At 56.5% G+C, this 13,622-nt stretch overlaps 1 protein-coding gene across 18 annotated transcripts in view; it reads left to right on the top strand.

Moving 5' to 3' along the window:
• The window catches only part of DYSF (dysferlin), a 233,524-nt gene that overhangs the window by 149,067 nt on the left and 70,835 nt on the right, over nt 1-13,622 (top strand). For 15 of the 18 annotated variants that reach the window (XM_036872992.1, XM_036872988.1, XM_036872985.1 and 12 more), the window contains 6 exons: nt 361-390; nt 1,842-1,871; nt 10,705-10,806; nt 10,925-11,086; nt 12,134-12,299; nt 12,754-12,830. In XM_036872992.1, the coding sequence (XP_036728887.1) occupies nt 361-390; nt 1,842-1,871; nt 10,705-10,806; nt 10,925-11,086; nt 12,134-12,299; nt 12,754-12,830 (567 nt within the window). Of the gene's footprint in view, nt 1-360; nt 391-1,841; nt 1,872-7,874; nt 7,917-10,704; nt 10,807-10,924; nt 11,087-12,133; nt 12,300-12,753; nt 12,831-13,622 lie in introns of all 18 variants that reach the window. The other 3 variants (XM_036872978.1, XM_036872980.1, XM_036872979.1) reach the window with 1 other exon arrangement.

Below are 13,622 nucleotides of genomic sequence, written 5' to 3'. Positions count from 1 at the left end.
CCAGCCAATTCCCTGCTGTTAAATAGGGGATTTGGATTAGAGCCACATCTTCAAACTTGCTCTTAGTGTGATGTGAACCCTAATATGTAAGCCGGCTAGAAGTGAGGCTACTCTGGCTGAAGTGTCTGGACGGGACACGGCATACTGCCAACCTGGCTTCCCCTGCACCCACTTACCAGGCACCTCCCAGGAGTCCCTAGTCCGCCAAGGAAGAGTCTGCAAAGCCCTGGACTGTCTGATCACAGACATATTCCATGAGTGTCATTTTGTGTTTGGAGATGTGTTTGCCTGGCCAGGGCAGAAAGGTGGTGGGGCCTTGGGTGACAGGCACCTAACCAAAGCTCTTTTTCTTCACCCTAGCCGGCCATCCACCATATTCCTGGTTTTGAGGTAAGTCTTGCTCTTACCTTTGCTTCTTCAAACTTGCCCCCTCCCGGTGTTTGCAGCCCCCTCCCAGGCTAGGAAGGGGAGCAGTCATACACCACCACCATCCTGCCTTCAAGCCAAGCAAGGCTCAGTTGGGGCAACAGGGGCAGGGTGGGTAGGGGCTGGGGTCCCTGCCCACCTCTGGCTTTCCTGCCCTTCTCCCCTGAGAAGTCCAAGAATCACAGACTCAGATGGAAGGGACCTCATGGTCATCCAGCCCAGGGGCTCTCAGCTGGGCTGCACGTTGGAATCCCTTGGGCAGCTTTAAAAATCATCAGTGCTCAGGCCCCACCCTAGACCAAATGAAATGCCATCTTTCAGGGTGTGGCTCAGGCCTTGGTATCTTTCAAAGCTGCCCAGGAGATTTGAATGTGCAGCCTGGGCTGAGAACCATCGACTTAGGCCAGTGGTTCTCAGCGTGGCATCACCCGAGGTATTGTTAGAAATGCCAAACTTGGGTCCCACTTCAAACCTATGAAGCCAACTCTGAGGGCAGCACAGCAACCTGGGTATTATCGAGCCCTCCAGGGGATTCGGACGCGTGCTCACGTTTCAGGAGCTCTGATTTAGACCGTAGTTCCCAACTCAGTGTTCCCACTGAGCCCCGGTTTTATTTCCTCTACTAGTTATGGGGACTTCATTCCCTTTGCCCTGCTCCCCTTCCTTCTCCTGGGGGTCATGAAAAATGTAAACCTTTTACTGGTACCCAGGCTAATTTGATTCAGGAATCCTCTGCCCGGCCAGGCTCAGCTGCAGCTTTGAGAAGTGGTCGTTTGGGCTCTGTTTGGATGCTTCTCCCCTTACGAGGCAGGGAGCCCAGGCAATTTGCACAGTTCTGACAGTACATGCCCTCCTTGCCTCCTGCCCCCACTCCACCCTCTGCCTCTCCTCCCACCCCCTCTAGTCTCTCTCCCTCTCCCTCTCCTGCTCCCTGTTCAGTCCAAGCTTGTGCTCTCGGCTCTGCCGGCCCTGGGCATGTAGGTTGCTTCTCCTTGCTTCTCCAAGTCCACATCTCCAGCAGCGGCTCCAGGGATTCAGGCCTGACTGCCTCCTGGGGCTGTTACACAGGGTCCGGGACCTTCCCAGCACCTGTCTGTTAGTCAGTCTCCTTTCTCCTGTCACTTCTAGAGATGCCTGGGCTCCAGGTTTATGCTTTGGCCTCTCCCACCAGTCCCTCTGCATCAACGTTTGTTGTACCTTCTTTCTCAGGGACCACGTAGAGGGCGCGTCTGGGAAGCACAGCACCCTCACCCTAGATGGGAAGTGGTTTCTGTTTGCTCCTTGTAGGGAGACATCTGGTGTGTTGATCTCTGCCCCAGCCTAGTGGTCCTTGTCACTAACGGTAAACTTTTACCCTCCTTCCTCTCCTCCCTCCACCGTCTCCTGGATGTGGACTGTCCCATGGTGTGGTCCAGGTGCAGGATACATCAGGGATCCTGGAAGAGGTGAGCTGGCCCCTCACAGCTGTGGCCTGTGGCTGGGGATAGGTGGGCAGAGACAGAGGGAAGGTGAAGGCCATGCCCTGGAGTCTTCCTGGTTCCTAGTACTCCAGTGTGCCTCTGTCACATGGACCCCTGTCTGGATTTAATTTCCCACACTCTGCGTAGATCCAGGGCTGCCTAGGGTGTGTCCTGGTGTGAGTCTGGCTCTTAGGTGGATTGCTGCTATGTTGGAAGCCACATTTGCCCAGACACCCGGGACAGCAGTACAGAGCCTCAACTGGCTGAGTACCAAGTGACATGTTTTCAAGAATAAAATGTTCGTAAGGGGCCAGAGTAGTCAAGGAAGCCTTACTGGTGGAGGTGGCGTTAGCCAAACATTGTCGTAGCGCTTAGGAAGAAGGTTGGGAACGTGCCTCTGGCCCAAGGGACCAAGCACCAGGTTGGGGCCTGGCTGCTTTAGGGAACGGGACAAGCTGGGGATTCCTAGCTTCTGCGAGAAGTTTGGGGTTTGCATCCAAATGAAGCAAGGCTATGCCCTTTGCTGTGCGGGATGAGGAGCACATTTCCTCATGGCCTCCTGCACATCTGTGAGCAGGTCCTCAAGAGTGAGCTGAGGCAAAGGCCCGGGCAGAGAGACAGGAAGGAGAGCCCTGGTCAGACGGGGGTTGGGAAAAGGGCAGCCACTTCCCGCCGTCAGGGAATCCCCAGGCTGCGAGCGAACACCATTTGACATTTGCAGTGCAATTTGGACTTGAAGTTCAGGGTCAGGATGTGGGATCCGCAGAGGCCCCGCGCCCCTTACCTCACTTCCTTCGGCTCCCAGACCGAGGTGGGGTCCGCCAAGCGAGCTGGCCGCAGCTGCGCCTGACAGGCAGCCTTCTGCTTCTGGCTGCAGTTGCGAAAGACTGCCGATTTGGAAAGGGGAGCAGAGTCCCGTCCAGGGAAGCAGCACGGAGCCCTCTCTCTTGATTGAGAGCATTCTGTGGCCAAAACCCACAGCCTGCTCTGAAGAAGACCCAGCCCAGGGATGAGTTATTAAAAAAAGTTAAAATCCTTAATAACTGGATTTGTAATATATAACAGTGAAGGCTCAGATTCCAAGAGCAGGGATCTGGCTGTGGTCTTGTTGTCAGGAAGCAAATCAAAATCTGCAGCTTTGGGGCCAGGGCCTGACGAGGGCCAAGTGCCCTGCCGCAGGGCCAGCCGGCCACAGGCTGAGGCGCGGGGGTGGGTCAGCAGGGCCAGAGGAGAGCAAGTCCTGGGGGTCTGCTGGGCACAGGGCTGGGCCAGCACGTTCAAAGGGTCCCAGGCCCAGTAGGATGGATGGAGGATCAGCTGGTCCAGGGAACCACCCCAGGAGGTGACCTTGTGACCCCTTCATCCCCAGAGGTCTCCCGCCCTGGCCCTGGGGCCCATAGCTCTGCCTCTTTCTTCCCCTGCACTTGAAGGCTAAGACTCATGCCGAGGTCCTGGGTCCTATTTGGTTTTAAGAATCCCCAGGGGCGGGGTGGAGGCAGGTTAATCTTGCTGCTCTGTCGCTGGTCCTGCTGGAAGCCTGACGCCTTAGCAAGATTTTTCTGTCTTCTTTACTGCGGCCGAGCTCCTGCTTGGTATCCCTCATTCAGCCCCCTCCAGACTCCCGGCCTGATCCCTGTGAAGAGCGCTCCAGCCATCCCGGAGGGCTGTGAAAAGCCATGCCTGGAGCTTAGCTTCTGGGCCACTGGCCACGGGGGCCCTCAAAAGTCTGGGAGCAGAGAGGGCAGATGGGTGTGTTAGGAAGCCGTCTGGCTGCGGAGAGGTTTGGGTTGGGGAGCGAGGGGCAGGAGAGATCAGCACAGGAGGCCTTTGAGACAGATGTGGTGATGGGGGACTAGGCTAGAGAGGGAATGGAGAGGGGCAAGTGACTCTGAAGCATGGTGTAAGGACGGCCTCTCCGTTGGGGACTGCCTTCTGGCCAGCACAGCCCACGCCTGTGTGGGAGACAGTGTCATGAATGAGGTGAAAGGCATCTACCCAGCCTGAGCGCTCCTAGAGCAGATGGAGGACGGTAGGGATGGCTTCCTGGAAGAGGTGACTCTGAGCTCTCTTTGGGGGTCCAGGTGGCAGTGCCTCGGGCTGGGGGTGCGTGTCACCGCGTGGGGCCAGTTTGGTGGGCAACAAGATTTCCCCTCCCCCAGGCTGTTTGCCCACCTGGAGCATCCCTCTCCAGGGGCTCTTGGTCGGGAAGGGGCACTGTTGCATTGTGTCTTTGAGGCTTTGGTGTCTGGGAGACCTGGGTCCTCACGGGTGGAGGGGAGGGTTTCTTTCCAGCTCCTAGCCTGTCTTTCTGTCTGTCGCTTGCTGTTTCCCCTCTTCCTGAGCCTTGCTCTTCCCCTTGTCCTGCTCTCCCTTCGCATTTCCCTTTTCCTCTGTTTGCTCCTTGGCCCAGGCTCCCTCTCTCCCTCCTTCTCCCCGCCTCTTCTGAGCCCTCTGTCTCGTTTCTTTTCCTTTTTGTCTGGAGAACAAAGGCGGTCTTCGCTGCCAAGGGGAATGAGTTCAAAGAAACTGCAATTTTAGATTTCCTGAGAAATGGAGAGTGCACAGGCATGTGTGAGTGTGTGCAAATATGTACACTCACGAGAGCATGCACGCGTGCACGCACGCACACACACACACACAAACAACAGAAGAGATGATGGCAGATTCCTTAATAATTGAGGGCTCCTAGGATGTGGAGCCTGTGCGGAGGACCCCATCTGGGAACCCTTGAGGTGGGAGCAGGGGCTTGTGGTCCTGAGCACCTAAGGGGGCGTGGTTCGGAGTATCGCCCTTGGTTCTGATGCTCCTGTCATGCTCCGTGGAGGCATGCCCTGGTAGAAAGGAGAGCGTCCTCCGTGGCTTTTTTGCTGAGAGTTGGGGGCCAACCAGATGTCACTCCATCCCCTTCCTAATCCAGGCAACAGGCTATGGCTTTTAGTCTGAGATGTACATGAGGTACTCTCCTGCACCCCCAAATCCTCCAGAAGGAAAAATTTGGTGTTTTGCAATCAGGAAAATAAGCCCAGTGGTCCCCCATCCCCCTATCCCTCCCCCAAGGCTTTAATTTAAAACACTGTTTTTCCTGGGAAGTGTAATTAGAGCAGCATGTTGTTCCTAACGAGCTGGGTGGGGCAGGCAGACAGTGGAGCCCTCCCAGCCCGCCCGGCTGTGCCCGCATGGAGCTCCCCGAGGAGCCAGGATCTGAGTGTCCAGAGGGTCACCTGACTGTGCCCTGCTGTGTGAGGAGGGAGTCTGTGGGCTACTGGTGGCAACACTGACCTAGGTGGCTGGAGGGGCCTGCCCACACTTGCCCCAGCCCTGGGAACGCACTTCTGTCTAGTGTGGTGGCCCTTGGGACTGGGAGAGGAAGCCCCCCCTCATGGCTCAGGGCCTCAGTTCCCGGTACTGAACTGGCCAGCAGGACGGAGAGATGAAAGGAGGCAGGAGGTGGATTCTGCTTAAAGTGGGGAGAGAGCCTCATTTGTCCTTGTGTCCTTGTCCTCTTGGTCTGAGCTGTCTCGGTAAGCGCATTGCACACCTGTAGAACCCCGTCAGTGTAGCAGCCCCACGTCTGCCCTGCATTCAGGGTGGGTGCGGAGGAGCATGGAAGGGATGGACCCCACCATGGCTGCCTCGGAGCCCCCCCGTCACACACAGGACGGTGAATCAGGATGTCCTGGCGGTGCTTTCAGTCTACGCCCACCCCCTCCCTGCCTGGCAGTGCTGATAGGGGTCGCTGCAGTCCACCCCACGGAGAGCCACTGTCCTGGAAGGAGATCTCATGCCTCTCAGATGGGCTGGACCAGAAAAAAATTGAGAAACTTGGGCACAGGAGTGGCCATCTGGCTGGTGCCACAGGACTCCCAAGCGTGAGATGTGGGAGACCAGTCAGGACCTTGGGCAACCAGAGCCCAGGGTCGCTTAATTAGAGGTAAAAGAAGTCAGAGAGTAGGGTTGTAAGGAGTTTCTGGAGTGGTTGGGGAGATTTTCTGGAGGATGTAGCGTTTGACCTAGGCCCTGAAAGATGGGGTAGATTCTGGAAGATGGCAAAGGAAGCCCATTCAAACAGAGGGAGGAATGAGCAGGCACGGGGAAAGGAGGGGCTGGTGAGAATGCAAGACTGACACAGGCAAGAGCGTTGGGAAGGATGGGAGAGTATGTTGGAGTCGGTTCTTTGTCCACCTATCCCCCCGTCCATTCGCCCTCTGCCATCCCTCCCTCCCTGCCTTCGATTATCTGTTCGTAAGCCTTTATTTATTGGACAGGGGATTTAGCTGTTGTCCCTGTGTGCAGAATTGCTGGTTGAACAAGGGACACAGACAAATGAACACACAGAAATGACCCAGGGTGATGTGTCTTTCAATGGGACAAGTTGTTCTGGGAACCGTGGGGTGCTTAACTTAAACCTGGGGCTCCAAGGGACACTTCAGTGGACCTGAAGTCCAAGTAGGCGGTAGCCAGATGAAGTGGGCAGAAGAGCCTTTCAGACAGAGGGACCAGTGAGCTCCAACCTCACAGGTAGAGAGAGTGTGAGGCCTCCTGCCGCCTGCTGGCGTTCAGAAGGGGAAGGCGGCTCATCACTGCCTGGGGTCCCAGAGGGGAAAGTTGGTGGTGAGAGGCGAGACCGGAGAGGTCAGCAGGAGCTAGAAGGTGAGGGACCTTGGAGGCTGCGTCAAGAAGTTTGGACTTCACCCTGAGTGGGTGGGTTTTAAAGAGAGTGACATTCTTAGAAAGTCTTCCCTGGCTGCAGAGTACAGCATACATTCATTGCAAGGGGATGTGCAAAACCAGATGCAAGAGATCACTTAGGATGATGCTGGTGAATCCAGGCAAGAGATGGTGGTGACCCAGACCCAAGAAAGAAGATGGGTGGGTGGGCCTGGGAGAGATTTAGGAGACAGAGCCCTAAGGCTTGGGGATCAATCCAGGGGAAGGAGAGCCAAGGGTGGCGTGGCGTTTTTGGCTTGGCTATCTGGGTGGATGGTGGGGCTGGTTTCTGAGATGACATTTGAAGAGAGCAGGTTTTGGGGCTGGTTTCTGAGATGACATTTGAAGAGAGCAGGGATCTTAGACATTCCAGTTTGGGACAAGCTCGGTGTGAGAGGCCAGGAGGACACACGGATGAAGTAGCGGTAAGGTTGGAATGTGAGTGTGGGGCTTAGGAGAGACGTTTGGGAGCAGAAAGCCTAGGGGAGGGCTGGGCAGAGGAGCAGGGGGAGGCTGCCAGGGAGACACAGCCAACGGAGGGTAGAGAGGGCAGAGGGGCCAGCGGCGAGGAGCTAGACAGACGGCTTTAGGAAGGAGGACGAGGTCAGCTGGCCAGATGCTGCTGAGGTAGGGCGAGAGATAGGCGCCTGTGAGTTTCCTCTGGGTTGGGCTACAAGCAGGTTGTTGTTAGTTTTGGAGAGAGAAGTTTCCAGGGCGGGGGTGCAAGGGGCGGAGCGAGTGCACGGGGCAGAGAGGGTGGTGTGGAAGGGAGGGAGAGGCAGGGGATGGAGGCAGCCTTTTTTCAGGAAGAGAGAGAGGAGAGGGTGGCAGGCTGCAGGAGAGGACACAGAGAGAAGGTGTGGACGGACCCGAGATACCATCTTGACACTGTCTTTAAATGCGGAAGGAAAAAATCCAGCACATAGTGTGGAAAATTGGGGCACACTGGATGAGACCGGGTTAGGGAGCCAGAGCGCGTGGCGGCGTAGATGTGCAGTGATAATGAGAGGCGGGGCGGGGCGCACAGTGGGGAGGGGACAGAGGACTTGGTGGCAGCTGGCAGGCAGAGGGGAGCCCCAGCAGAGGCAGGGATTCTGGGGAATGGCAACAAGGTGCAGGGAGCAAGGATGTCCTGGGACCCCTGAGGACGGCATGGTGGACGGAGGTGGCCTTGGGATGAGACTGGGGGCCTTGTGCCTCATAAGCTGCCCTGCGGATGCGCCTCTAACCGCTGTCTCTGCTTGTCTCTCCTTCCTGCTGGCCGGGCCTGGCGCTCCACAGCTGTGTGCACCCGCCGTCTTCCTCCAGGGCCTCCTGCAAACGGTACTGGAGCCCGGTCTTCTCCAGGTTCTTGGTCCCTGTCCTCCTCTGTAAGCAGGTTCCTGCGGTGGGGAGACTGGGCGTCTGCACAGAGAGAGGAATATCCTCACAGGGGAGCTGGAGGAGCCCAGAGGGAAGGCGGGACGTGGAAGTGAGGGACAAAAAGGAATCCAAGGGACACTGCCCAGAGTGTGGGGACCTGGAGAGGAATGTTCTGGGGGAAGTATATTCATGAGTTTTCCTGGGTGATTTCAGGACAACACTGCAGCCATATGAGAAAGGCTTGGTCTTTCCGCCTCCCCACCCAGGAGCCCGGGGCTGTTCGCTCCCTGACCTCTTCTATTTGTCTCTTTCGTCGTGGGCTTTTGGCCCTGGGCCCACTGTGGGCTGGGCATCAGCCTTGAGCAGGCCACCAGCAGGCCTTCAGGCATAACCTTTTTTAAAAAGAGGCAACCCCTGCTGCACAGCTGTTGCAGTAGGTGGCCTTGGAGTGCCAAGGGTGGACACCAAGCCAGGCGTCCCCATAGCAGCCAGGCCACCGCGGGCTCTGCCTCCAGCCTCCAGGGGCACCATTCAGGTGAACTGTGACGGGCACAGCACCCCCTGGAGTTGTGCCCGTGGCAGCCCTGCTCATCACTCTTTCTCCTGATGGCGTCCGGTGCTCAGCCAGTCTAAAAATATCATGTCACCTGCATTGTGGGTCTGGAGGAAAATGATGAATTCCTTCACTCTGTGCTCGGGGGACGTAGGGATAGTTCTGCAGCTGGCGTTGTTTTGAGAGGTGTCTCTGATGGCTCAGCTCCGCTCAAGTCACTGGGGGATCACCAACAACATTAGTGATGAAAACAGTGGCACCACCAACAATACAATGATCATTTTAGTCACTGCTGTTTATTAAGCACCTCCTGTGTGCCAGAAACTCTTTATGTTTGTTCTCTTGTTAAATTCTCAGACCAATTTTGTAAGGGTTTCATTATCCCGGATTTTCATATGAGGGTACTGAGTCACAGAGGTTGAATAATTTGCCCAAGGTCAAATAGCTCAGAAGCTGTAGGTCTTGTCTATTACATATTTGGTTTATGGAACAGTATCTGTGCTAATTTCAAACTCTTGTTTTATGCATCACCCCACCTCACCTTTCCCCTTAAGCAGCCATAAGTGTGTTTTCTAAATGTATGACTCTGTTCTGTTTTGTAATTCAGTTCTAGTTAGGACTAGGACCAAGGTCTGGTTTGATTCTAGAAATGAGCTTCTTACCACCCCAGGTCACGAAGCATAGCATCATCAGTGTGTCATTGGCAGGAGTGACAGCTGGGATTGGCTGTGAAGTGATGAGGCGGGAGGAAGCTGTTGTGTTTCAATGCTCCAGCTGCTCCCACCATCTACGTCAGAGCATCTGTAGATGGATGTACCATCCTTTGAGATGGAACCCAGAGCAAGTCACTTGGAGAATGAATCCAATGATTTCATTGTTTATTAATGCAATTACATGAGGCAAGCTCCGTAAAGCACGCAGAACAGCCCTTCTATTTATAGTTAACATTTCCTGAGTGTCAGGGCCTCCATGTATGGATGTGCAGGTTGTGCACTGCAGAAGAGCACTGGGTCTAAGGGGGTGCGATTTCCAGTGCAGACATCATGTATTTTTATTTATTATAACAATTTCCAGTAGGTGGCAGTAAAGTGTCTCGTTCTAATAAACTACTAAACTATGATGATTTTCTGACGTGGAAGTAAAGAGTTTTAAGAAAGGGTCATCCTTCTCTAGTTGTCACAAAGGTGCCATGTGGGCTCCTATTGAGAGTTTACATGAACCAGGCACTCTTCTAAATGTTGTATTAACTTCTCCAAGCCTCACACTAACCTTTAGAGGTGGATAGTTTTTAATAATCATTTTATAGATGAAAAAAATTGAGCCACAGAGAAGTGAAATAACTTATTTAACTCAGTAAGTAGTGGAGTCAGGATCCATACACAGAGCCCGTGTTCCTAACCAGTGTCAGACTTGGTAGTTGTCTAATCCACGGTAATACCTGCCTCCATTGCCCCACCTGCTTCCCCATGTATTTCTACAGGACTCTTGCCCAAGTCTTTTTGGCAAACCCATAGCAGGTAGGGTTGATACGGGCCACGCTCATCTCTGGTCTGTGGTGTGAAGGAGCCTCCCCAGTAGGCCCTTTGGTGCCCGTGGATGGTGGGCCTTTCTGTCCCCTACTCCTATTTGTAAATACCCCTTCTGGCCCACGGTGCAAGCGTTCTGTTCAGATGTGTCACACCTCAGGACAGGTGTGAGAGGTGGGAGTTTGGGACTGGAGACGGAACACCAGGGCGGGTGGTAGGTTGGGAGGGTCTGAGCCAGGAGGCAGGAGAACCAGGCTAGCAGGAGGGCACGTGGTCCTCTCGGGACTGAGAGGGGCTGAAGTGGACGTGTCAGGTTGGACGGGGCAGTGCATGTGTGTGCGCGTGTGTGCACACGTGTATGTGTGACAGGGACGGGGTCACCCTGAGCAGCTCGTTGGTGGGAGGAGGGGTGCCCCGGGGCTCATTTGAAACAGGATCACCTGAACCCTGGGCCAAGGGGCTAGAATTGTGATCCTAGAGAAGATGGTGCCTGGGAAACTGACTTTGCTCTCTCATTTCTGTCTGCCCGGTTGCCCACTTCTGTGTCCTCGCCGCTCTGTTTCTGTGTCTCTCCACACATCCTTCTTTCCATCCCGTCTGTCCTCCTTTCTTGCCTTTCCGCCTTGGTCTTCCTCCTGCCTTTGCCTCCATTCTACCTGCTGCCCTGCAGTCGGAGGACACGGACCTGCCCTACCCGCCACCCCAGAGGGAGGCCAACATCTACATGGTCCCCCAGAACATCAGGCCGGTTCTCCGGCGCACCGCCATCGAGGTGAGCCCGCCCCCGTGGCGGGGTGGGGATTGTGGGCAGCCGGGCCCTTCCTCTTCCCGGCCCAGCCTTTCTGGGGCCTGGGGCCTTCCCAGCTGCTGTCCTCACTCCGTGCCCCCAGATCCTGGCGTGGGGCCTTCGGAACATGAAGAGCTACCAGCTGGCCAGCGTGTCCTCCCCCAGCCTGGTGGTGGAGTGCGGGGGCCAGAGCGTGCAGTCCTGTGTCATCAAGAACCTCCGGAAGAACCCCAACTTTGACATCTGCACCCTCTTCATGGAAGTGGTGAGCCCGACCTCCCCGCCGTCCCCTTCCGGAGTCCTGGTGGTTAGAATTTCCTTGCGGCCCCAGGCGGCCTGGGGTCTGGCTCCCTGCGGGGTTCTGAGTGGGTCACGGCATCGCTCCCACCTCACCGGAGAATGGGAGGAAATGCTGTCTCCTCCCTGGAGGAGATGCAGCCTGCAAGCAGCGCAGAGGGGACAGCTCGGCCCCTCCTCCTCAGATCCGGAGTCCGCGGAACTCCCAAGGACCCATCCGTGGCTGTTTCCCCTCTCAGGGCCGGCCTCCGTCCCCCGGTGCTCCCTGCCAGGGCTCTGAGCTTCCAGGATTCCTCCAAACCTTCCAGGACCTGGTCCTCCCCCAGCCTGGGCCCCCGCAGAGGGGCTCACCCCCGCGGCCCGCAGGCCTCAGCCCTGTCCAGCAACCTGGGCTGCCTGGGCCTAGTGACCAGAGTAAGGCAAGTCTGAGGAAAGGAAAATGGTTTGCAGGATGAAAGTGCTATAGAAATTCCAGGCCCAGTGGCTGTCAACAGGAGCCGCCTCTTGGCTGAGCCAAAGCCGCCACCGAAGGAGAGCATATAAATTATTTCAAGTTGTGTTCAAAGTGCTTTTAGGGTTGGGGGGAGAAGAATCTGGGGCTGGAAGCCAACTCTTGAGTATCCGCTTGGGGGGGGTCTGTCTGCGAGAAATGTTGAGTCCCGGGCCAACTTCTCCCTTCTTTGCTTCCCCGGCCAGTGAGGGTTCAGGGAAAGTAGACTTGTTTTAACTTTAGGTTGAGCTGGATGTGTTTGGAAGGTGAAACTGTGAGGGGAAAGTCGGCCTCTGCGTACAGCATTCAAGAGGCAGACAGAAAGGGCGTGTGGCTTCTCCCCTGGCCAGCTCCTGGGCTCGGCAAAGCACCCGTTTGGATTGCTGGCTCTTGGGGGTTCTGTGTGGGTTGAGAGCATTTTTCTGCTCCTTGGACTTGCCCTGGGAAGAAGGGCTCACCTTCCTCTGAGACCTCCCAGAGATGGGGTCAGGCTGCTGCCCAGAGCTTCCCTCCCCCTCCCCCCAGATGCTGCCCAGGGAGGAGCTCTACTGTCCCCCCGTCGTGATCAAGGTAATTGATAATCGCCAGTTTGGCCGCCGGCCTGTGGTGGGCCAGTGTACCATCCGCTCCCTGGAGAGCTTCCTGTGCGACCCTTACTCAGAGGAGAGTCCGTCCCCACAGGGCGGCCCAGGTAGGGGAGGGGCTGTTGACGGGGGTGGGGAGGCAGAGGGGGCTGGGACAGGTGGACTTCCCAGCTGAGACGTGTCCTGAAGCCCTCCTCTTACCGGGCCCTGAATGAGAGGACCGGAAGGACGGGTGGGGACGGGTCTCCCTCAGGGCATCGTCTGGCCCTGGGCTGGGCCCACCAGGAGAGGTGGGGGGGTCGATGCAGAAAAGGTGGGGCGTGGTGCAGAAAAGGCCGAGGGAGAGGGAGATACAGGGGTCAGTGGGATGAGGAGGGAGCCAGAGGGAGAACTGGGGAGACGGGGAGCGCGAAGGGAGACGGGAGAGGGAAGGATGGGTGGGAGGAAGAGGAAGACACGGAGTGAAAAGTGTGGCAAGACCGAGGGCCGAGTCTTGTGGCTCAGGAGGGGAGAGCCCCTGAGGGAGCCCCCTCTCAGGCCTGGACACTGCTCCCCCTACAGATGACGTGAGCTTACTCAGTCCTGGGGAAGATGTGCTGATTGACATCGACGACAAGGAGCCCCTCATCCCCATCCAGGTACGATGGGTCCCTGGGGACAGACACTGGCTCCTTCCAGGAGCTGGCTTGCTTGCCCTCTCCCTGCCCCTTGCCCTCCCTTACTTATCACGCGGCTTCCATAGGACACTCTCTCTCTAGCCTGGTGGCTGGACACCTTACAGATGGATGGCCCTAGTTAGGAGCTTTCAGTCCGGTTGGGAGCAGGTTGGGGGTTGCAGGGGAGGCTGTATGTGGTCTTCTGGTCAAGACCCAATCATTTCCCCCAAAGCATATGAGAAAAATGGCCTCACTACCTTGAGGGCCACATTGAGGGCTCTCTCCTGGAAATCACCCAGGAAATCAGGGTGGAAGGAGTAAACGGGAGAGAAGGAGGACAGGCTGGGGAGTGACTGGTAGCCTCTGGGGTGCCCCAGCCCCATCGCCTTACCCAGCTAGGACCCTCCTTGGGGGAGAGATTCATCTATGGGCTTGTGCTCTGTGGCACCTGGCAGGCAGCTTGAAGGAGGGGTCTTTGTCCAAGCCAGTGGTCCCTCTCACCCCATTCCCTCCACCTGAAGGAGAGGAAGGGGGCCAGGAGAGGGGCCTTACTGCAAGGGTGTCCAACCCTGTCGGCAGGTAAGAGGCAGCCCCTGGCTATGTGCTCCACAACAGGGCGAGCTGGTGACCCAGACACCAGTGCCAAACAGCACGGCAAGAGGTCTGTGGCATCTCTTATTGAGGGGGGAGCGCTCTCTTCACCTTGGGCCCTGGGGTGGCTCTGGGTCCTGTACGGCTGAGACCACCCAGTCCTTCCTGCAATGGAGATGGAAA

Source organism: Balaenoptera musculus, chromosome 13 (assembly GCF_009873245.2).
Source record: "Balaenoptera musculus isolate JJ_BM4_2016_0621 chromosome 13, mBalMus1.pri.v3, whole genome shotgun sequence".
In the NCBI taxonomy this organism is placed as follows: Eukaryota; Metazoa; Chordata; class Mammalia; order Artiodactyla; family Balaenopteridae; genus Balaenoptera; species Balaenoptera musculus.
The sequence above is the reverse complement of the archived record's forward strand: the minus strand, read 5'-3'. Positions and strand labels throughout refer to the sequence as shown.